The sequence below is a fragment of the Anolis sagrei genome, chromosome 4 (genome assembly GCF_037176765.1).
Source record: "Anolis sagrei isolate rAnoSag1 chromosome 4, rAnoSag1.mat, whole genome shotgun sequence".
In the NCBI taxonomy this organism is placed as follows: Eukaryota; Metazoa; Chordata; class Lepidosauria; order Squamata; family Dactyloidae; genus Anolis; species Anolis sagrei.
The window spans coordinates 25,041,309-25,066,434 of NC_090024.1; the positions used below are offsets into that span (position 1 = coordinate 25,041,309).

General features: G+C 38.6%; 1 protein-coding gene across 8 annotated transcripts in view; it reads left to right on the forward strand.

Moving 5' to 3' along the window:
* Positions 1-25,126, forward strand: part of CSMD3 (CUB and Sushi multiple domains 3) — a 661,396-nt gene that overhangs the window by 135,362 nt on the left and 500,908 nt on the right. For all 8 annotated transcript variants that reach the window (XM_060775796.2, XM_060775789.2, XM_060775791.2 and 5 more), the window contains exon 2: positions 1,886-2,108. In XM_060775796.2, coding sequence (XP_060631779.2) covers positions 1,886-2,108 — 223 coding nt within the window. The remainder of the gene's footprint in view (positions 1-1,885; positions 2,109-25,126) is intronic.

The window sequence follows — 25,126 nt, forward strand, 5'->3', positions numbered from 1 at the left end:
ATAAGTTGGAAACAACTTCAAGGCACACAACAAATCTTTCTCTGTATCTGATGGCACAATAACTTTTCCTTTGTAAATCAGAAGAGACATGTTTTTTTTTATTTCTTGTTTTATGCTGTTAAGTGTTGTATTGCTTTTGCTCTTGCTTAGATTTTTAAATAAGAAAATTCAAAGTACTTAGATTAGGAAAGCTTTTTGATTGTGTTTACATTCTTTAACTTGCTGTGAATTTAAGCGTGTCTGAGAAGCCTTCTGGCTTTCCCTGTGGGGAAAATTAGAGAAAATCACGAGAGGAAGGTCATTGAAAGTGGAGTCCTTCAGATTCCTGGCAAAAATATGGAATCCACTTGTCTCAAAAATCAGATAATTTCTTCCAGGACCCCGAGGCACATTCATTTTAAATAATTCAACATCATTCTTCATAAGTAATTCAAAGTTCATTCTAAGAAGTGATATCTGAACCAAATGTATCCCAAAGGCTTTTTTGGAGTTAAGTAATGCAGTCAGAGTTAAATAATAAATAACAATAGATAATTTTTCAGACGGGATTTAAAAAATAGATCATGAGTTGATGAGGCAGAGACTTGTTCTAGGGATATGAAATTGGACTTCTTTTGACAATCAGTTTTGGTAACAGCTGAGAGCAAGCAGGCCAAGCTGATATGGGCCATACTTCGAAGCTAGTTTACAGCTATTAGCTTTCTTTCAGTGTGGAGCACATTAAGAGATGGGGAAGCTCGAGAGCAAACTCATGTCATTTCTCAGTGTCCTGTGAAAATAATTGCAAGGGCAGAGGTGATGACTTCAGGAAATGTAAGGAAATACTCAGTGTAATTCAATGGATAGGACTACTAAAAGAGAAAGAAGTTAATGATGGATGGGAGTTTCTTAAAAATGAGATACTGAAGGCACAATTGCAAACAGTGCCAGCAAGGAGATAAAATAAGAAAAGTGTAAAACAATCAGAATGAATGTTCAGATAAATTTTAATTGAGCTAAGATTTAAAAGAGACATGAACAAGAAATGGAAAAAAGGAGGGAATCACCATTGAGAAATTAAAACAAATAACCAACATATGTAGGAAAAAGGTTCATAAGGCTAAGGCACAAAATGAACTCAGGTTTGCCAGAGATTAAAACCAATAAAAAGGACTTCTTTGGTTTTGTAAGTAGAAAAAGGAAGAAAAAGTAAATGGTAGGGTGATGAAATGCTAACAGGAGATAGGGGAAAGGCAGTGATGCTCAACTCCTTTGCCTCTGTCTTCTCCCAAAAGGAGATTGGTGTTCAACCTGTGCAATATGGAGCGAGTGAGGTAATAGGGGAATTGCAACCCAAAAATAGGTAAAGAAGTAGTCCAGGAATACCTGGCTACTCTGAATGAATTCAAGTCTCCAAGGCCAAGTGACTGCTACACTGCTTGAAGGAAAGGGCAATCTCTTTGGCAATAAAGTCTCAAACTGTTTAGGGTGTTACTGATTTATAAGAATACTTTGGGAAACCTATTTGCATTCAATATCACTAATGTGATGTGCTCCACTTTCCATTTGAGAAACACTGATTAGCAAATAGGTCACAAAATCTAGCTTTATGGGGATCGGGTGACTGAAGGTGTGACCCTAGAATATTAGAACTAACAGGAAGCTTTATGTTGCAGTTTGATCCCAAATGAATCTGTTTGACTATATGTTTCATTATATATAGGCCACCAGTGAAAACTTCCTAATTTTAAGGCCCATTTAGCATGGACATATTAGGAAAATAACAAATGACTAGTTACATTCATGGAAAGATTGCATCATTCGATTTCATTGGTCTTTTTAGGGGAAGCCTGATTCAATAATGTGCTCGGAGGGATCACTAATGTACTGTTCATTGTTTTTGCAGGTTTTATTTATACATGTGGTGGAACTTTAAAAGGACTCAATGGAACTATAGAAAGCCCTGGCTTCCCATATGGATATCCAAATGGTGCAAATTGCACGTGGGTAATAATTGCAGAAGAAAGAAACAGAATACAGATAGTTTTTCAATCTTTTGCTCTAGAAGAAGAATATGATTATTTATCATTATATGATGGACATCCTCATCCTACAAACTTCAGGACAAGGTAATTGCTGTTTTCATCCTGACAAAATATGAGTTTCTACAAATTCTTTCTTTGATAGAAATGTCTTTTCTAGTAACATGAAATGTATTATACAAGCTGTATCTATATTTTTTAGTAGCAGATATGAAAGTCAAATCATAAAATAAGGTTTATGAAAATATAATATTGCCTACTTACCTTTAGAATCAGTGTTTCAATTGGGTAGTTTCTTTGACTGAAATGCAAATGTATGTACATGCATGTGAACACAAATTTTATACTTATATTAAGGGAAAATGAGAAACTCCACGTATTCAAATCTCTCTTTTATACTGGGATAAGGCTAACTTATTGGTAATCTGATGTACTTGTTTTCACTGAGGTAGATCCATGGTTGTATGAAAATTGATATGAAAATAATTTCAGTTTCATTCTCTGAATATTTTTTTAAAAAACTCAAACAAATCCAGCACTGATCTTAGAAAGACATAAATTAAGAGTTGTTGAACATAAATCAAGTCAATTTCCCATATGCATTAAAACTACTTCCCTATTAGGAGTCTTTCTGTTGTAATGGCAAATGCTTTTGAGTGATTTCAGGGTTACAGTTTTGTTAGCTCGTATACACATTCACTATAATAGTCCATCCAAGTAGCAGGCAAGGCTGAATACACACACACACACACACACATGTACACACACACACACACACTAGCCATCCCCTGCCACGCGTTGCTGTGGCCCAGTCTGGTGATCTGAAAAATAAAGTAATGAGAAAGTGTTCTGCATGTGGGTAAACAGTATTTGATTACATTTTCTTGCCCTGGTGAAGGGAGTTGGACTGGATGGCCTTAAGTATTTTCTATTGGTCATAGGGATTCTGTGTGGGAAGTTTGCCCCAATTCTATCGTTCATGGGCTTCAGAATGCTCTTTGATTGTAGGTGAACTATAAATCCCAGTAACTACAAATCCCAAATGTCAAGATCTATTTTCCTCAAGCTCCATCTGTATTCGTAGTTGGGCATATGGAATATTCATGCCAAGTTGGTCCAGATCCATCATTGTTTGAGTCCACAGTGCTCTTTGGATGTAGGTGTACTATAACTCCCAAACTCAAGGTCAATGCCCACCAAACCCTTCTAGTGTTTTCCGTTGGTCATGGGAGTCCTGTGTGTCACCTTTGGTTCAATTCCATCATTGGTGGAGTTCAGAATGCTCTTTGAGTTTAGGTGAACTATAAATCCCAAGATCTACAACTCCCAAATGACAAAATCAAAAAAAATTGAGTGAAGGACATACATTGGGTTGTTAGGTGTATGCTGTCCAAATTTGGTGTCAATTCGCCCACTGGTTTTTGAGATCTGTTAATCCCACAAATGAACATTTTTATTTATATACACACACGCACATATATATATATATATATATATATATATATATATATATGATAAAAGTTTCACTTGACATTAAGTCTAGTTGTCTCTGGATGGTAGTGCTCATTTCTATTTCTAAGCCAAAGAGTCAGCGTGGAATATTTGGAAATTGCTAACAAAAATAAGCTTTAAAAGAGAGAAAATGCATGAATTGTGCACACAACTGGGCACAAAATCCTGATTTTTTAAAAAAAAACGCATTCCTTTGTCCCATTAGTAATTACACAACAATACTGAACAAAAGAGAACAGTAAACACAGTTCTTTGTTTTCAAGTATCACATGATCTATGCAGGCAATGAGTAATCAGAAAAGTTGGCAGTGGAGGTGCCCTCCTGGTCAGTCCATGAGCCATTGTGATTCTACCTGTCTTTATTGTTGAACTGGTAGTCAATGTTAATATGTCAGGCATAAGGAACAAGTTCTATAGATGATCTGTTCCATGTAAAGGCTGTGGAATAGGAGAGGCGGTGCAGCTGCAGCACCATTTAGGAACCCCTGAGTCCTTGCATCTCATTCATCTTATCCTCAAAAAATTGTGCCTTAAAAGTTTGTCACTGCAGCTCTGTTTCATCCCAAACTTCAGTAGTGTACTCCTTCCCCAGGGGCATACATTAACTAACACTGTGATTGTAAACTTCTTCTCCAGAGGAACTACTATTGATTCAGAGAAGGACAACAGTGATAGTTAGGAGATGGGAAAATTTCGTGTGTGGAAAAGTTGAAATAATTCGATTTCTTTAGCCTGGAGAAGAGAAGAGCAAAGATTTATCAAATGTCTTGAGTGGCTTCACAGAGAAAAATGAAGAGGAGAGGAACTTCCACTTTAATAATGGTGTGGATGTCTATCCTATGAACAGTGTAGCCATGGAACTTGCATTCCTGGAGGAGTCAATCTCTTCCTCCACACCACTCTTTGGAAATCTTTAGGTTGGAAAAGTGGAGCTCTGGTGCCATTTTTTTCCTTCAAGACTGTTTTGTGGACCCTAATTCCTCTAAACACTTTGGACCGATTTTTAAAAATTCCCGTCCAAAGGAACTGAATTGCCTCTCTAAAAATACCCAGGAGCACCAATTTGGTTGAAACTTCCCCCAGATTAAAAAAAAAAACAACAGTTATTTAAAACAAATGTGAACTTCTATTTTTTGTATGGGAGAAGGTGAACCTGTTGGTAACCTGGGCCCAAACCATGTTGGGTTGTAAAGGTCAAAACTTTGTACTTTGTCCAGAAACTAATTGGCAGCCAGTAGAGTGACTGTAATTTAGGTGTAATATGCTCACTCCTGGATGTTCCTATTAATCTTGTTGTGTTTTCAACTATTTGAAGTTTCCAAACTTGGTACAGAGGCAGCCTGCCATATAACAGTTCCCTTTTTGAGGAGATGCTATCCTGAAGCACCACCATGAGAGGTACAACCAGAATCACTACAGCACAGTACCTCCGATTCCCAGCCCCTACAAGCATTCGAGAAGGACACCATGGCTGATGGTATCAAAAGCTTCTGAGAGATCTAGAAGCACCAACAGGAACACATACATAGACAATAATGATACTGCTAAGATGAAGATCATCCATTAAGATGACCATATCAGTCTAATGTCTGTATCCTGCTCTATAGCCAATTTGGAATGGGTCAAGGAAGGGTGTGTGATCCAAGACTACCTGGAGGGAGGGCAACTGCCTTCTTAATCATCTTGCTCAACAAAGGAAGGTTGGAGACTTGTTTATAATTATTAAGGTCCAGAGAATCCAAGGACGGCTTTTTCAGCAGTGGTCTGATAGCTGCTTCTGTTAAGCAAGTTGGAAAGTTCCCCTCCCTGAGAAATGCATCAATAATTTGTTGTATTTGAGATTGAATGGTATCTCTTCCCTGGACAACCAGCCAAGAGGGGCACGGATCAATAAAGCAATATGTTTGTATGTGTTTTCCAGAATCCACAAAATATGGTAGTTGCTGGCTGGTGGCTACCATATTAGTTCAGATTTATGTTTGAACTTTCAATTGCTAATGTAGGTTCAGGATCTCTGGTAGCATCTCTAAAGTTCAAAGTCTTTGGTGTATTTTGATATGGGAATTGCCAGCTACTACTGCCATTTGTACTGTGTCTGCACTGCATAATCCATAAAACAGATCTGTGAGAATCAATAGATATGCTCACAATTGAATTTGGCTGAAATAAAGATAATGCAGCTCAACGTGCATTTGAAGCTGATGCAATTAGCAATGACTCTGTAATGGATAATAAGAACAGGGTATGTGACATGTCAAATATATTGTCAGATGAATATTCATCATATTTCAAGCATTTAACCATGACAGTAAATGGCAAGAAGATAGAGATGTATAATTCTTCACTAAGTTTCTTCACAAAGTAATTTCAGCAATTTTCTTACTGCTATGAGAAAGTCTTGGAAAATCACACAGTTTTTGAAGATGATTCACAATTCACGAGTTATTTTCTTGCAAAATTGTTTTGTGCACAATCAGTATTTTCTACAAAGGAAAGAGCTTTTCACGTGTAAAATAATATTTTAATGCAGAAACATTAAGGGTCATAACATAGATTCAAACTACAAGAAAGGAAATTCCATCTAAATGAGATGGGAGTGTACTGAGGCCGGCAGATCTGTCCGGTTAGCAGAGAAATGGGCCCTACTGCACCCTTATTAAAGGAGATGTCTTTGCTTCCTAGTGTGAATCTGGACTCTGATGCTTTTTGGATTAGCAACTTTGTTGATCCTGGACTGTATTTTGGTTTCTGATTTGAACTTCTGGTTCTGCTGTTCTCAGACTACTAGTTTTGGTGATGTTGGACTGGAATTCTGGTTTGTATTTCTTCCTGAATGAACTCTGAAACACTTCCAATGTGACCACAGCAACTTAGACTCAGAACTTGAGCTTTTAGGCCTGTGCGGTTTCGTTCGTTAATTCGTTATTTCGTTATTAATTCGTTATTTTTACCATATCCGACGCGATATCAAAACACTTTTTTAAACCCGGAAGGGTTTAAAAATATCGAAACAGCAGCCCCATATATTTTACGAGCTTCAGCTCGTGTCGTTAATGGGATGGAGGCTGCTGTGCTGCTGGTGCCTGGGAGCCAATCCGGCAGGGCGAAGGGGCGGCGCGATCGCACACCCACTTCCTGCAACACAGCTGGGAGGAGGAGGAGGAGGGCGCAGGAGCCGGAGCCGATTGGATGGCGCGCGCGGCTCCGGCTCCTGCGCCCTCCTCCTCCTCCTCCCAGCTGTGTTGCAGGAAGTGCCAGGAGGAGGAGGAGGAGGGCGCAGGAGCCGGAGCCGTGCGCGCCATCCAATCGGCTCCGGCTCCTGCGCCCTCCTCCTCCTCCTCCTGGCACTTCCTGCAACACAGCTGGGAGGAGGAGGAGGAGGAGGAGGGCGCAGGAGCCGGAGCCGATTGGATGGCGCGTGCGGCTCCGGCTCCTGCGCCCTCCTCCTCCTCCTCCCAGCTGTGTTGCAGGAAGTGCCAGGAGGAGGAGGGCGCAGGAGCCGGAGCCGCGCGCGCCATCCAATCGGCTCCGGCTCCTGCGCCCTCCTCCTCCTCCTCCTGACACTTCCTGCAACACAGCTGGGAGGAGGAGGAGGAGGAGGAGGGCGCAGGAGCTGGAGCCGATTGGATGGCGCGCGCGGCTCCGGCTCCTGCGCCCTCCTCCTCCTCCTCCTCCTCCCAGCTGTGTTGCAGGAAGTGCCAGGAGGAGGAGGAGGAGGGCGCAGGAGCCGGAGCCGATTGGATGACCATGTTCCAGAAGCATTCTCTCCTGACATTTTGCCCACATCTATGGCAGGCATCCTCAGAGGTCTGTTGGAAACTACTAGGCAAATGGAGTTCAGTTTATCTATGGAATGTCCAGGGTGGGAGAAATGAAAGCCATTCAATGCTAGTAATCAAGGTGACCATTACTGCAACATTCACACTTACAAAATGTTTTGTAAATATTTACGAAATTTCGTAAATAACAAAACATTTTTTTGGAAAGTTTTGTAAATATTTTAAATATCAAAACAAAAAAACACCCCAATTACAAATCGATTTTAGAAACAAATTTTTTCTTGATCAAACAGGCCTATGAGCTTTATCTCACTTTCAATGGCTTGTGCATGTATGCTAAAACTACTAGCTTACAAGGAATAGCAAGTGTGGGGCTGTTTTTATTAATATACTAATAATATGCCGATACACAGAGAAGCCATTGAAATCCACAAGCATGTGGACAATTTCAACAGAAAGGAAGAAACCATGAAAATGAACAAAATCTGGCTACCAGTATTAAAAAAAAACTCAAAAATTACAACAGCAAAACAACAGAGGGGAAACAAACAGGCACATAAAATCACTCTCAACAAAAGATTCCCCCCAGGCCCTTCCAAGCCATTGAATGCTAATCAAGGTGGCCATCTGTCAGGGGTGATTTGAATGCAATATTCCTGCTTCTTGGCAGGGGGTTGGACTGGATGGCCCATGAGGTCTCTTCCAACTCTTTGATTCTATGATTCTAAGGTGATCAGCTGAAACATTCACAGCTAGCCCCAGCAGACAAAAGTCATTTGTCTCACCCTGGTCATCCCACAGATATATAAACCCATTTTCCTACTTCCAACAGACCTCACTACTTCTGAGGACGCTTGCCATAGATGCAGGCGAAACGTCAGGAGAAAAATTGCCTCCAGAACATGGCCATATAGCCCGGAAAAACCTACAACAACCCAATATACCGATACTTTGGATGTTTTCTTCCTTTCTTTCCCTCCGTCCCTCCCTCCCTTCTTCTTCCTTTCTTTTTTTTTCTTTTTTGCCTTTTTAAAATTCTTTATTAATATAGTGGTAGGTTTCATAAATTGTTAGTTAAACTTGTGTTTGTTGTGTAATTCTCTCTTTCACACACCCTGCTACTGCTGCCATTAGCTATTTGGCACATATAGCCTGGCTCTTCAGCAAAAGGCCATCTGATGTGGGACCCTTACCAGCAGCAGTTATACCAGCAGCATAGTCTTGTCTGATAGGACTATACAATCCCACCTTCAGGGGAAGGTAGTGCCAAGGAGATAAATATTCATCACTCACATTATAAAATGGCATGAGTGCTGAACGTTGACTCTTTTGTAAAAATTTTTGCATATGTTTTCTTTGTTTATTTTTTTCTTTTGTTCATTTGTTTAGTTTTCTGCATACACTATGAAACAATAAAAATTATAAAAAAAATTATAAAATGGCATGAGGATTAGCATATGTGAATGAAGAGAAAACTAAGGACACATCTACACTGACCACTTTCAAACCAGTATTGAAGAAAGTGTTTTCTTTGTGAAGATTATTACATAGGAAATCCTGGGACAAGTTTGAGGCCTGCATGACGATTACACAAACAAAACACTGATCTGTATAAGGGGCTTTCTTTTTTGTACTATCACAGGTGATTGTTGTCTTAACAGCTACATTTGAAACTAGCTTTAAACTGTGCTTGATGAGGCCTAAGTGTGACATATGGTTAGATGGATACTACCTTTCAACACAATAGCTTTTAGTGAATTGGTTGTGGCATTACCTATACATGAATGTAAATAACACTCTCTCACACACACATTTTAAACTGATGTTATAGCCTAGGAAAGATGAGTAATTTAGAGATCCCCGATAGTTAGGAGAGAGAGATGAACTTTTTCACTTTCTATTAGAAGAATCACCTCAAAGATGCGATTTGCATTTCAAGGGAGGCTTACAGTAGCATTAATATTCTGAACTTGTATTTAAAAAGTTGAAGCAAACATCTTCTTGCATATATCAGTTGCTAGGGATTTAGGCTTTCCTAGAGTATTTTCCAGTTATTCTATCTCTTCTGATACATCCCAAATAATTCTTTTCTGCCTCATCAATGACAAGGATGGGAATAACATGGTTTTACAGGTGTAATGATCTTGAATAAGTTGCTTTTTGGGTAACAAGCTCCAGAATTCCATAGTTAGCAGGATCACTGTTTAAAGTTGGTTTGTAGTAAAATACTTCTAATTACTAAGATGTCAAAGGTGACAATCCTTGTCAATTGATCCCAAACATTAGTACAACTTCACTTAGGGTCCTTCCACACAGCCCTATATCTCAGAAGATCAAGGCAAAAACTCCCACAATATCTGCTTTGAACTGGGTTATCTGATTCCACACTGCCATATATCCCAGTTAAAACAGATAATGTGGGATTTTATTCAGCAGTGTGGAAGGGGCCTTAATGTGTAGGACCTCACTGTTTACCTACCTTAACTATAGTTACATCTTGTCTTAAGACTGACAGTTCAGTCTTAAACTTTTCCACTTCAGACCCTTTTTGGCCCGAGAAACATTTTCATGGCCCCAGGTATATAGATGTATAAAATAAATGTAAAATCAAACACTTACTGATAACAAATCAGCATTTGCAAGGTTTGCTAAACAGACTAATTTTCCGTTATGTGGAGTACAGCTGAAGCATCTTCTGCAGAATCTGCTGTAAATACTGCTCAACCAATCCGTGTCAATGTCTAAAATAGCCACTAGGTGACATTCAGAAAATTTATCATGATCCCAACATTCAGCTGCAGAAGCACTCATCTAAACAACTATCAATATCACCAGTAGCATCAGAAGATTACTGATACTTCATTGTATTATCTCTTGCTTATCTTCGGCTGATCCCACCCTGTACATCTTTTGGCTTCTCAAAAACTAATCTGATAAATTTAACTTCTGCCTTTCCTATTAGGACTTTCTCTTGGTACCTGTCAATTGAAGGAAAACCCCTGCTGATGCCAGAATCTTTGCATTAATTAATCAGGAAAAAAAATTAATCTCAAGCATTTGCTTGAGGCATTAGTGCTGAAGATCTACATTTGAACATCAATTGGAGCTTAAGTCAGATTGTGTGAAAGAAAGTGCTAATCAACTTTTAGGTTCTTGTTTATGTATTTAATGTACATCACTCCTTGCTCTCTTCATTTACCTGTATATATTCAGTCTTGTTTTTCATTATCTATGCAGTAACTGCAAGACACAGTTATGCTGCCTTTATGATTTGCCAAAACATGCAAAATATGTTGCATGATAAATGAAGATTGCCTACCCTATACAATGTTTCCATGTCTTCTATTAACAAATTAGCTTTTACAATAATAACAACAACAATAGTAAGAAGAAGATCCTTTCCTCTTTCAATATGAGAAAACTTAAAAATATATACTACCTACAGAAATATCTTTTATTTATATGTGTCATGATAAATAGCATATTGACTTCTCTGAAGGCCACACAGATAGTTCTCATCTGTGCATTCTTTGTAGTACTTGTTGATCTGAATGAAGTTTTAGCTGATATACAGAGACCTCTTGAGTTTTCTAAGGTCCTTGGAAGTTCTTTCAAAAAAGCACATAACCCTTACAAGAAGGTCTAGGTAATTTTCTCCTCTCTTCATTGCTCCTTCTCTGTCTAAATTGACCAGCTGAGCAAAAGTAGCCTGAAATGATTAGGAGCAAATTAAGGGCTCAGCATTTTTGACACACCTTGGAACTATTGAGCACAGAATTATTGATTTTCTCCTAACTACCTCACATGGCACTGCAGGTTAGGTGACCGCTTCTGTGTATGCAGAAAACAAAAAAGAGGAATAGAATTTACTATGAGGATTTAGACTACTGATAAAGGATAGCAAGAAAAAAAAACAGACTCCAAAGGCCATCCATCAGTTTTCTATGAATTTAATAATCTCAGTAACTTCAAAGAGCAGATGAAAGGGATTTAATAGTAATGCTGTATGATGATGATGATGATGATGATGATGATTATTATTATTATTATTATTATGTTTGTTTATTTATATACCCCCTTTTCTCTCCATACAGAGACTCAAAGTGGCTCACAACTAAAGTATTGCAATACAACTTAAAACATACAAATATCCGAGTATTAAAACATCATTAAAAGCTTATAAAATCACAGCAGCCCCTGACGATCTTAAAAACCACCTTCTTTAAAAGCCTGCCTGAATAAAGAGGGTTTAACCTATCACCTGAAGGACAGCAGGGAGAGGGCTTCCCTGGGCAGGGTGTTCCATAGTTGAGGGGCAGCCACCAAGTAGGAAGGCCTAGTCTCTCTTTCCCACCAATTGAGCTTGAGTTGGGACTGAGAGAAGGGCCTCTCCTGAAGATTTCAGTGCCCATGCAGGCATGTACAGGGGGATATGGTTGGCCAAATAGCCTGCTATACCACATCAACATTTTTTTTCTTTTTTTGCTACCATGGATAGAAACATTCAATTTTCTAAGGGGAAAATTATCATGGAAGGGTTATGGATTTCCATCATTTAATTATTACACACTTGAGGGGTGTGCATTGCTGTCTTATATTTCACTTTGCAATTATCTCTTGATTAGTCTGCATGCTCCCTTGTTTCTCTCACTTAAAGCCCAGGGGAATGCATTCTGATAATTTCTGCCATTTTCTTTCTAGCTCAGGAAGCAGGAACAGTTAAGGATACTAGGGCTGGGCGGTTTCATTTCGTTAATTCGTAATTCGTTAATAATTCGTTAATTTTTGTAATTACAAAACAATAACGAACCATTCTGGAGCAATTTTTTTAATAAAACGAATTTTTAAACACGTTTTGTAAATGCTTCGTATTTCGTTATTGTATTCATTTCGTTATTGTTCTGAGGTCGTTTCGTTATTATTTCCGCATGTCTGGGGCAAGTTTTTTGTTTAATTAGTGAAAAAAAATTATAATATCACACCAACAGTCAACAACAGAGGGAGAGGGAAGCTTCAGAAGTTTTTGGAGGTTTTTTAGCGTATTTCGCGCTCGCGTCCGCCATTAACGAATCGATTCATTATTGTTTCGGAAATCGATTCGTTAATGTTTTGTAATTTTTTCACATTTACGAAATTTCGTAAATATCGAACTTTTTAAAAGGAAAATTTTGTAATTATTTTAAATAACGAAACGCAAAAAAACCCCCCAAAACAAATTGATTTTAGAAACAAATTTTTCCGTTGTTACCCAGGCCTAAAGGATACTACAGACCAATGTGTCATTTAAAATGGCGGGGCATAATATTCTTAGTCACCTTATTAATGATTACATGAGCTTGAAAACGTCCGAACCTGTTGAAAATAAATACCTGAAACGTCTAGAAAGGAAAACAGAAATAAATTGCAGGGGAACACTACTTTCAGAAAATCATAGAATCATAGAATTGGAAGAAATCACAAGAAACCATGCCATGCAGAAACATGCAATCAAAGTACTCCCAACAGATGGCCATTTAGCCTTTGTTTAAAAACTTCCAGAGAAGGAGGTGCTACTATACTCTGAGGCAACATATTCCACTGCTGAACAGCTCTTACCATCCTAATGTTTAGGTGGAATATATTTTCATATAGTTTGAATCTATTGCTTCATGTCCTATGATAGACTTTGGAACTGCAATATTAAATAGACAATTTTTGATAGAAAAAATATAAAATATGGAAGTGAATCCAACACAACTGTTGGAGGCATAACAAGAAGTCTGGACAATGTTGCCAAAAATATGGGTTGTCTGGATATATTAACATGGCTTATTGGAAACTGGTTCTGTCTTCTCACTATGAGGCTTCAAGTCAACTCTGTCATGGTTTTTTTTTTTTTTGCAAGATATATCCAGAGTGAGTCTTCTATTGTTTTCCTCCAGACTTGACCAAGATCACCCAGTGGATTTACAGTGAAGATTCAGTCCTTGGCCTTCCAAAGTCCCAGTCCAGTATTCAAATTCTATACCACACTAATGCCTTATAGGTATTATTATTATTATTATTATTATTATTATTATTATTATGTAGCCCCTTTATCTCCCCAAAGGGGACTCAAAGTGATTTGTTCATGGTTTGTTCACATAGGGCAGTTATGCACAGGTGCGTAATACAGCTCCCACCAAATATGAAACAAACTGGGGCTACACAGGGATGCTGTCAATTGCCTCCATAGCAGAACAGTGACCATAGGGCCTGGCCATACCAAAACCAGTTCAACTCAGCTGGTAATGAGGCGAGTTTCCACCCCCAGTACACCAATTTTCCGCAAAACCTGTCTCTACTCTACCAACACATGATTTGGACTTTGCCCTGTGTTTTTTTTAACTGGAGTGTAGCCGCTTTAAGTGGCTTACCCCAGGTTAACTTACACCATCCAGCGTGTGCTGTGTGGACACTGGACATAGACTGATGAGAACACCACACTGCATTAAATGGCAGTAGAGAAGCTGTCAGAGTTTAAATAAAATTGTTAACTGTAGCAATTGAATTAGTCACAATGCTTTTAGACAGAGAGCAGTTTTTGTGGAAATCGGGAGACTCATTTAACAAAGTTAATGCTGTATACAAAAGAGGATTTCATAGCATGTCCCACTAATAAGAAAAAAAGAGTTGAGTGTTGATAAAAATTCATGCTAAGCATAGAGAACTGGTAAGTTTGATAAGACAGAATTTTTTGCTAGAAAATTCTAGTGCTTATCCGCTGAGAATTGCAGGTCCTTCATCAAACTGCAAATTAAAGAATTCTATAGGATATGGACATGGCAGTTTAAAACCAGTTTAAAATATATTGGGTCTGTTTGCTTTTTCAGAAAGGAAAGTGTCATGTGAACTGTTTCTTTTAATGGCTAATGCATATTTCACAGTTTGCCAATGACAATGTCATTCTGATTGATTGAGCATCTAGGTTGTATTTCCATCATCTCCTAAAGACTTTTCAAAATGTACTATTTTGAATGCACATTGTAACAACTCATGTTTGAGCTACACTTTTTATTTAAGGTTAAATTTTTTAGGGTACAATATTTTTCTGTGCACCCCATCATTCAAGGTGACTTGTTCTAGTTTCAAAAGCTATAATAGGCTCCGGGAATGTTCTTTCCTGTAAGAGTGCTGATTACATTCCAAACAGACCATGTTATTAGCTGAAGCAAATTTATGTCTGTGGTAAAAGGGCAGCTTCTTGGAGCCTATAATCTGAAAGACCTTTTCATGATGGATTGTTCCTTAGCAGTATTTAGCAAAAATGTCACATCCTAAATACGAGACAGTAATATATAATGGAATGGCAATTTGGAATTCGATGTACATCTGATGAACTTAGGGTTGTAAGTTATGCACTTAGAGCTGCAAATGGCTTATAATGCCTAGTTGTACCAGATTGTCAGTGTTTCAATGATAGATTCCTTTGTCCACCACTTTTTGGATAATTATTTTGCCTTATTGTTTGAAATGTATTCTAAATTAGCACTGCATTTTGTAACATAGGTGAGAAATATAGAATAATGGGACAGTCCAATGTGTGCCTACTTAGATGGAAATAGCACTGAATTTAATATGCTCTTTTCCTGGGTAGGTTTCTAAAGGATGTAAGCACAACAGTACAGTCATATACATAAATGTTGTAGGGGTTTTTAAAACGTGAATATTCAGTTGTAACTCAGATCATAGAGTTCCCATCAGATTTTGCTGACAAAATATATTGTTTCCACGGAGCTGCATAGCGTGTTCTCTGACTGTTTTGGGGGCTGCATTAACATCACAAATGATTATTTCGCTTTATGATTGTTTGACATCTCACAAAATCTTTTTTCCAAGATTATAATCTTTCTATATGTGCCAGCCCCTTATAAAATACACCCACACATAACTCCACAGATAAAAAGAAAACCAAATGTTGCCTATTGGTTATACTTTTGCACCATGTACCACTTGTTCTATTCTATTAAATTTACAAAATGTAAAATTAATAGATAGGATTTTGGGTTTATATTATTGAGTATAGTTAAATAATATGCTGGAATCAATTCCTACAAGGAAATAGTTGAATGTTCAAGTTATTTGCATTTAGAACATGAATAGTAAGGATGTCTGGGTCAACTCATCAACAGTCTGAATCTATCATTTTTTGATATATTTAAATCAGAGAGTTGTCCTAGATTTCTCAGATGGTTGAAACTCAGTGCTATTACCATTCCTGTTTTATCTCACTGTGCAGAATTCACAAATGAGTGGATTTGTATGATAACTTTGGCATTGCAAGAGATTTTAATATACAAGCTTGGAAGTCCAAAAACTGGATATAATTAAATACTTCTGTATTGCTCTGGAACACCAGATCATCTATCTCTCTCTCCTTTATCTGACAGCAACTCAATCAAATATTGCATTGTTTATGCTTTCTTTGTCTTTTAATGTCACTGTGTCAGATGTTTCCCCTTTCCATTGTAACCATTTAAATGTACCTGCCAACTTCCCAGGCTGCTCTGTTTCTGTGATGAAATAGCTGTTACTCAATGATTCTCCTTTGACTTTAAAACCTCTCATGGATGAAGCTGCCTGTTATCAGAATGCTATGGTGATGTCAGTGTTAAGGGGAAAAATCCATGAGAAAACATGTCTAGCCATGGCTGTTCATGATGATGATGATGATTATGATGATTTTATTTCTTTCCTGCTCTCTTTGTGATTTGAGGTGGGATACAGCATAATTAAAGCTCATAAACATTGAAAAATTATATAAATACACATATTAAAATGTACTTCTAAAATACATATTAAAGTGTATTTCTATAAATGCATATTAAAATACACAGAACGGTAAATAAAGAACAGCATTCAAAAACAGGGGAACTCCAGACAAGAAATAATCAGGGACAGCTAATCACCTCCCAACAAAGGATTCCCCCAGGCAGTAAGAAGTCACAGCTTGAAAACTGCTGACATGACATAACAAAAAATATTTAGACTACAGTAATCTATCAAGCAATAATGGCAGGAAAATCAAGAAAGCCAAAAATCTATCTGCTCTCAGGTATTTTGATTCTTGAGGATCCCCACCCTTCCTCCCACAAGAAACCAAGTCTTTTTATTTATATTGCAAAATGTTATGACTTGAGGGAGGTGGTTGAATGAAGATGCATAGTTGAGAAGGCACTGTCTCTTTTGGCAAGCTCGGGAATTCAACAAGATTTCATACTTTAATACAAAGGCTCACAACTATTAAACAGATAGCCACATCACTATATTAGGCCATTTAAGTATCCAGAAGTATTTTGACATTGATTTTCATTGAGTGTTAATTACATTCTAATAGGTTTGGATTCTTGTTATCATGGCAGAATCTAGCTCAAATCCTGTGTGCTATTGTAGCTCTGTACTGCTCTATGGTCAGTTACAGATAGTCTCCAAGTTACAAAACTAATTCGGTTTGGTAGGTTGGTTCTTAAATTGAATTTGTATATAACTGAGCACAAGGACATTTTTAAGCATAATGCTAAAATATGTGTGTGTGTGTGTAGATATAGATATAGATATTAGGGCTGGGCAATTTGTTTCGTTAATTCGTAATTCGTTAAAAATTTCGTTAATTTTTGAATTACAAAACGATTACAAAACTTATTTTTAAACCTGGAAGTGTTTTTAAATATCGAAACGGCAGGCGCCAAAAAATTTTGTATTTCCGTCCATTTCGGAAATACGTAAGATGGCCGCCTGGCGATGCTTGCTGGGAGCTCTCCTCTCTCTCCTCTCTTGCCGGCTGAGCAAGCGAGCGAGAGGGCGAGCGAGAGGGCGAGTGGTGAGCGAGAGGGCGAGCGAGAGGGGGAGCGGCGAGCGAGAGGGCTTTCCTTATTATTTCCGTATGTCTGGTGCAAGTTTTATAGTTGTTTCCCTCTCCCTGGTTGCAAGCTGCATTTACCCCACTTCCGGGTCCCTGGCCTCTGCTTAAGTGGATCAAATTCTCCTCTCCTCCTGTCCTCACCTCACCTCGTTCCTCACTCTGGCCTGCGTGCATTGGGCAAAGAGACACAGCAGTGCAGCACTCAGAGACCTGCCTGTTGCCTGCCTAACCTCTTTCCTTCTCCAGGTTAAAACGATTATATTAATTATATTTATTATTATTATTATTATTATTATTAAGAAGGGATGGCCATCTTTCAGTACTGCTTTGACTGTCCCATACATTCACGAAGGCAGAAAGTGGTTTGTTATTATTATTATTATTATTGAGAAGAAGCACTGTCAAACCAGAATAGAGATGTCAGTCACCCACCCTCCTCTCTCTCTCCTTCCCCCCCTTTCCTTCTCCAAGTTAAAACTATTATATTAATTATATTTATTATTATTATTATTATTATTATTATTATTATTATTATTAAGAAGGGATGGCCATCTTTCAGTACTGCTTTGACTGTCCCATACATTCACGAAGGCAGAAAGTGGTTTGTTATTATTATTATTATTATTATTGAGAAGAAGCACTGTCAAACCAGAATAGAGATGTCAGTCACCCACCCTCCTCTCTCTCTCCTTCCCCCCTTTCCTTCTCCAGGTTAAAACTATTATATTAATTATTATTATTATTATTATTATTATTATTATTATTATTATTAAGAAGGGATGGCCATCTTTCAGTACTGCTTTGACTGTCCCATACATTCACGAAGGCAGAAAGTGGTTTGTTATTATTATTATTATTATTGAGAAGAAGCACTGTCAAACCAGAATAGAGATGTCAGTCACCCACCCTCCTCTCTCTCTCCTTCCCCCCCTTTCCTTCTCCAGGTTAAAACTATTATATTAATTATATTTATTATTATTATTATTATTATTATTATTAAGAAGGGATGGCCATCTTTCAGTACTGCTTTGACTGTCCCATACATTCACGAAGGCAGAAAGTGGTTTGTTTCACCCCTCCTCTCTCTCTCTTTCCCCCGCTTTCCTTCTCCGAGGTTAAAACTATTATTTTCACGTAGCGCAAGCGCCATTTTAACGAATTGATTCGTTAATATTAACGAAATTTCGTAAATACCGAACTTTTTTAAGGGAAAATTTTGTAATTATTTTAAATATCGAAACAAAAAAACCCCCCAAATACAAATCGATTTTAGAAACAAATTTTTCCGTTGTTACCCAGGCCTAATAGATATATATAGATAAACACACACACTTTGGTTAGCATAGGGGAGGATTAACCCCTCTGTGCTGTTTGTTTTGCTGTCTGTGCCCCTGTTCAGAAGATTTCCCTTCATTTTCTACCCCTGGGATAATTGGATTTTGAAAAATTTGACTTATTGTGGAAACAAGGATTTATGATAAAGCTTCAGTTGAGACCTCTTTCCGCAATGATAACTCTTTCAGGAGTGAATTTCCCCTCTGAGGGGTAGAGTTCTTTAACTTCCCATTGCCTCATCCCTGTTCTTAACTATGAGTCATTTGTAATTTGGATATTTGTAACTTGGCGGCTTCCGGTACTGCGTTCTATAGAACTGTTAGTATTTTTTTAAAAATTAGAATATCCTTTTGAATGCCATTATCAGTTCATTGGAACAGAGTGGAATAACAACGTAACACATAGATGAAAAGAAATCTAATTCTAAAAATCTGGAGAACTCATATGGATGGAAATAATATTCAGAAATATTTGAAAAATGGTTGAAAAACATAAATTTTTCAGGATTGAGAAAACCTGTCAAGAAAAATCTTGGATGGACAAGAATATTAGCAGTTTCGAACTTATTCTGTGCAAAATTTACACATGACTGTTTTGTGCAGAACACAGTCTCCATATAAGGAAATAGGATGCTGTGCCAAAAAAGCTGGAACTGGGGACTTGCTTTGCTTGATATTCACATGCAGTTGAAAACAACATTTTCTGTGCAGGAAATGTTGTTTTCTGCAAAGAACAATCCTGTGCAAATTTTGGAAAGATTAAATAGCAAATAAGTTGTGAAAACCTTGTGGCTTTTGAAGGCATTCCCACAGCGATGAGAAAATAACAAAAAAGTACTTTTTATTTATTTTGAAAAGAATGACTCCTTTTGCCAGTACAGTTTATGAAACTAAATATAACTGTGAGGTTTGTCTTCTTGTTCTTATGCCTTATAATGAGAGACAATATCTCAAGTCTCCCCTTTCAAATATCATTTAGAACTGTAGACCTTTTTTTCCATATTACATTAACACAATCAATTTCCACACATTTGGGGACATTTGTAGTTCTCCATTCCTCTCGACACTCTTTCCTCTGCTTACTGTAATGTTCGATTGGCAGGAATGATGCCATTGGCAGTTTGCCTATGGATGCACTTCATAAATTCACAGACTTCTTGGCAGAGCTTCCTGTTGTTCTAACGGCCTCTAGAAATTGCACATGATGGCAGCAAGAATGTGCCACCTTTTCCTTCCATATGGTCCTTTAACCATGAGGTTCGTGTGGTCTGTTTCTTGTTGTTCTATGTTGTGCTGAATGCAGGTTTTAATGAATAAAGAACCTTCAGATTAAAGACTCTACATTGGACCTTGATTCTATCACTACATGAGAATCATTTTGAAGTATGGGGCAGGAGAGAGAGGCCCTGTTTGGCAATGAATTCTGAAACTACATATATTACATTATGATGTGCAGGAATACAAGTTCAGCATCCCTTATCAGGGATTTTAAAATCTGAAATTATCCACATGGGTGTCTGTCACATTTGTTTTTCTTAATGCATGAAAAGTTTGTTTCATGCCCAACATTATTTAAAAGGTTGTGTGTAAAATTACCTTCATGCTATGTGTATAAAGTGTAGATGAAATCATGTTTAGACTTAGGTCCTATCTCCATGATATCTCCTAATATGTATGTGATTGTGTGTATGTGTGTGTTTGTATATGTATACATGTATATATGTATGTATATATGTATACACACACACACACACACACACAATCCAGAAAAATTTGTAATCCAAAATACTTCTGTTCCCCAGCATTTCAGATAATGGGAAGTCAACATATAGTAATTATTATATCAATATAAGAATCATAGATACTTTTCTGTTTTGATTTGTGCTGTGGCCTAGCAAATTAGTTGTATATAAAAAAGGATATTGGAACAAGCCTTGTTGTTACATTTATCCCATATAAATTGACTGGGTATTAGAGTTATGGTTAACAGGATAGCCTCCTTTTATTTGTTTTTCAACAAAATGCATAACCAATAGATAAGATTTGGGTTCATATTACTGATTATATTCAAATTCTATTCTGGAATCTATCCCTACAAGAAAATATTTGAATGTCCAAGTTATTTTCATTTAGAAGATGAATAGTAAGGCTGTCTGGGTAGGTGGGCATGAGGGAGAGGTCTTCTCGGTGGTGGCCTCTTGGTTCTGGAACTATCTACCTAAGGATATCACACTGGCACCTACTCTATCCATTTTCTGCAAGGACTTAAAAACCTGGATGTTCCGTTGTGCATTTGACTAGAGAGTTCACCAGAGAAATGGGTTGATCTCACCAAAGCTCTTGCACTTTTGTTTGGCCCTCCTTCCTGTAATCCTGACACTTTAAATGTCTAAGGACATTACCCTCCTAGCTGGGCCTTTTGAATTTGAATTGAATCTTGCACTTTCTCTCGGCTCCCCAAGTCTCTTCGGGGAGATGGAAGCGGGGTATAAAATAAAATTGTTATTATCATTATCATTATCATTATTATTATAGTCCACAGCAGACTCTCTGCTGGCTGTTGTAGTGGATCCCATGTTGGACACTTCCCAAGTGTCTAGAACTGTGTGATGTATCGGCAAATAATGTGTGCAGATCCTAGTAAGGTGGCCTTCTGTAGCTGGCAGCTGGTAATTTTGTCAGTGCCGATCGTGTTTAAGTGCAGGCCAAGGTCTTTAGGCACTGTACCCAGTGTGCCGATGACAACTGGGACTACTTTGACTGGCTTGTGCCAGAATCTTTGCAGTTCAATGTTTAAATCCTCATATCATGTCAGCTTTTCCAGTTGTTACTCTTCAATCCTGCTATCACCTTGGATGAGCCCCCGGTGGCTCAGTGGGTTAAACCCCTGTGCCGGCAGGACTGAAGACTGACAGGTCACAGATTCAAATCTGGGGAGAGGCAGATGAGCTCCCTCTATCAGCTCCAGCTCCTCATGCGGGGACATGAGAGAGAGCCTCCCACAATCATAGAATCATAGAATCAAAGAGTTGGAAGAGACCTCATGGGCCATCCAGTCCAACCCCCTGCCAAGAAGCAGGAATATTGCATTCAAATCACCCCTGACAGATGGCCATCCAGCCTCTGTTTAAAAGCTTCCAAAGAAGAAGCCTCCACCACACTCCGGGGCAGAGAGTTCCACTGCTGAACGGCTCTCACAGTCAGGAAGTTCTTCCTCATGTTCAGATGGAATCTCCTCTCTTGTAGTTTGAAGCCATTGTTCCGCGTCCTAGTCTCCAGGGAAGCAGAAAACAAGCTTGCTCCTTCCTCCCTGTGGCTTCCTCTCACATATTTATACATGGCTATCATATCCCCTCTCAGCCTTCTCTTCTTCAGGCTAAACATGCCCAGCTCCTTAAGCCGCTCCTCATAGGGCTTGTTCTCCAGACCTTTTAACATTTTAGTCGCTCTCCTCTGGACACATTCCAGCCTGTCAATCTCTCTCTTGAATTGTGGTGCCCAGAATTGGACACAATATTCCAGGTGTGGTCTAACCAAAGCAGAATAGAGGGGTAGCATTACTTCCTTAGATCTAGACACTATGCTCCTATTGATGCAGGCCAAAATCCCATTGGCTTTTTTTGCCACCACATCACATTGTTGGCTCATGTTTAACTTGTTGTCCATGAGGACTCCAAGATCTTTTTCACACGTACTGCTCTCGAGCCAGGCATCCCCCATTCTGTATCTTTGCATTTCGTTTTTCCTGCCAAAGTGGAGTATCTTTTTGTCACTGTTGAACTTCATTTTGTTAATTTTGGCCCATCTCTCTAATCTGTCAAGATCGTTTTGAATCCTGCTCCTGTCCTCTGGAGTATTGGCTATCCCTCCCAATTTGGTGTCGTCTGCAAACTTGATGATCCTGCCTTCTAGCCCTTCATCTAAGTCATTAATAAAGATGTTGAACAGGACTGGGCCCAGGACGGAACCCTGCGGCACTCCGCTCGTCACTTCTTTCCAGAATGAAGAGGAAGCATTAGTGAGCACTCTCTGTGTTCGTCCACTTAACCAATTACAGATCCACCTCACCGTAGTTTTGCCTAGCCCACATTGGACTAGTTTCCTTGCCAGAAGGTCATGGGGGACCTTGTCGAAGGCCTTACTGAAATCCAGGTACGCTACATCCACGGCATTCCCCGCATCTACCCAGCTTGTAACTCTATCGAAAAAAGAGATCAGATTAGTCTGGCATGACTTGTTTTTGATAAATCCATGTTGAGTATTAGCAATGACTGCATTTGTTTCTAAGTGTTTGCAGACCACTTCCTTAACAATCTTTTCCAGAATCTTGCCTGGTATCGACGTGAGGCTGACCGGACGGTAGTTGTTTGGGTCATCCTTTTTTCCCTTCTTGAAGATTGGGACCACATTAGCCCTCCTCCAATCTGCTGGAACTTTTCCTGTTCTCCAAGAACTCTCAAAGATGGTTGCCAAAGGTTCCAAAATGACTTCTGCTAGTTCCTTCAATACTCTTGGGTTTAGTTGATCTGGCCCTGGGGACTTGAACTCATTTAGAGCAGCCAGGTATTCCTGTACGACTTGTTTCCCAATTTGGAGTTGGATGTCCTCAAATCCCTCATCCACTCCGTCTTGCTGAGGTTGAAGATGACTTTCTTTTTGTGAGAAGACTGAGGCAAAGAAGGCATTAAGCAGTTCTGCCTTTTCCCTATCCCCTGTCAGCATTGCCCCATCCTCTCCTCGAAGAGGCCCTATCGCCTCCTTGTTTTTCCTTTTTCTACTGACATAAGAAAAGAATCCCTTTTTATTGTTTTTAATGTCCCTGGCAAGCCTGAGCTCATTTTGTGCTTTAGCCTTGCGGACCTTTACCCTACAGGTGTTGGCTATTTGTTTGAATTCTCCAACAAGGATGATAAAACATCAAATCATCTGGGCGTCCCCTGGGCAACGTCCTTGCAGACGGCCAATTCTTTCACACCAGAAGTGACTTGCAGATTCTCAAGTCTCTCCTGACACGACAAAAAAAATCACCTTGGATTGCAACATTGACAAGCCATACTTTGTTTTTTAACATGATCGTAAGGTCAGGAGTATTGTGCTCCAAAACTGTCTGTCTGAATTTGGAAGTCCCAGAGTAGCTTCACATGTTCGTTCTTTTTTCGGCTTGTGATCCCACCAGTTCATTGTCGCAGGCAGATGGTATTTGTGGCACAGGTTCCAATGAATTATCTGAGCAACGGTGTTGTGCCTCTGCTTGTAGTCTGTCTGCATGATCTTCTTGCAGTAGCTGAGGATGTGATCTATTGTTTCATCTGCTTCCTTGCAGAGTCTACATTATTGTTATTATTATTATTATTATTATTATTATTATTATTCATTAACAGTCCTAAAGAGGACAGTCTTATTCTTTTTGAGGTGACATAGTATAGTGGTTTAAATTTTGGACTAAGATGGGTTATCTGAATTCAAATTCCCACTCAGCCATAAAATCCATTGACCTCAGAGCAGGGAAAGGCAACCCCCCTCTGAACACATTTTGCTGTGAAAACACCTCACAGAGTCTCATCTTCTATCTAACTCAAACCCTCTCCAACTCTCCTGATTATTATTAAGCAACTAACCCTATCAGACTGCCGTCTTTAATCTCCCTCAACTTCTATACATCAGACTAATTCAAAATCAATTCTTAACATTCATCTTCTTGCCTCCCAACAGATCTGTACGAGGGGTATTTTTAAAGTAAGGTCTGTGTTGTTGTTGATACTAGTAGTTCACATGCATACCGCAACAAGCTCATGCATCGTGTACCGGCATGCCTTGGGAACATCTGTGCTCAGTTTCCGCTCTGTAGCTAACCTGTATGGTTCTGTTCTGTGCTTTAAAAATGTTTAAGACTATCAACTCATTCAACGCATGTGAGGTTCACTCAGTGATACGGTTTTTGTCAGCAAGGAACCTGCCTACTGCAGAAATTCATCGACAGATTTGTGAAGTGTACGGTGATACTTTTATGAATGAAAGCAAAGTCCATAAGTGGTCACGACAATTCAAAGATGGTCATGACAACGTCCATGATGAGGACCGCTCCGGTCGCCCTTCTTTGATTACAGACGATTTGGTGGCTTCAGTTGATGCGAGGATTCATGAAGAGGGTATTTTAAAATTGGTTCAGAGGTATGATAAGTGTTTAACAAACTTGGCAACTATGTCGAAAAATAGAGTGAAATATGTACTTTCTGAAAATAAATTCACTTTTTTGAAATAAACTTTCATTGTGTACTTATGTTCAAATGGACCTTACTTAAAAAATACCCCTCATATGTTAATTTCCAAATAAAGGAAACTAATTTCCCTTTGAAAAATCTATTACATCATACTGTCTTTCAAGAGGTTGCCATCTCTTACATTCACTAGTGCCAGAAATGGAATCAGCATTGATGTTATCTTCATGCTCTTTTTTCTGATTTTGTTTTGCCTACAAGGAGTAATGTAGTATCTACATCAGTAAAACACTATAAACATGGGGAAGTACCTGAAAAATAGCACCAAGGACTTTCCTCTTCCCCTTTTTAATATATAGTACAATTTACCCCCATACTCTCA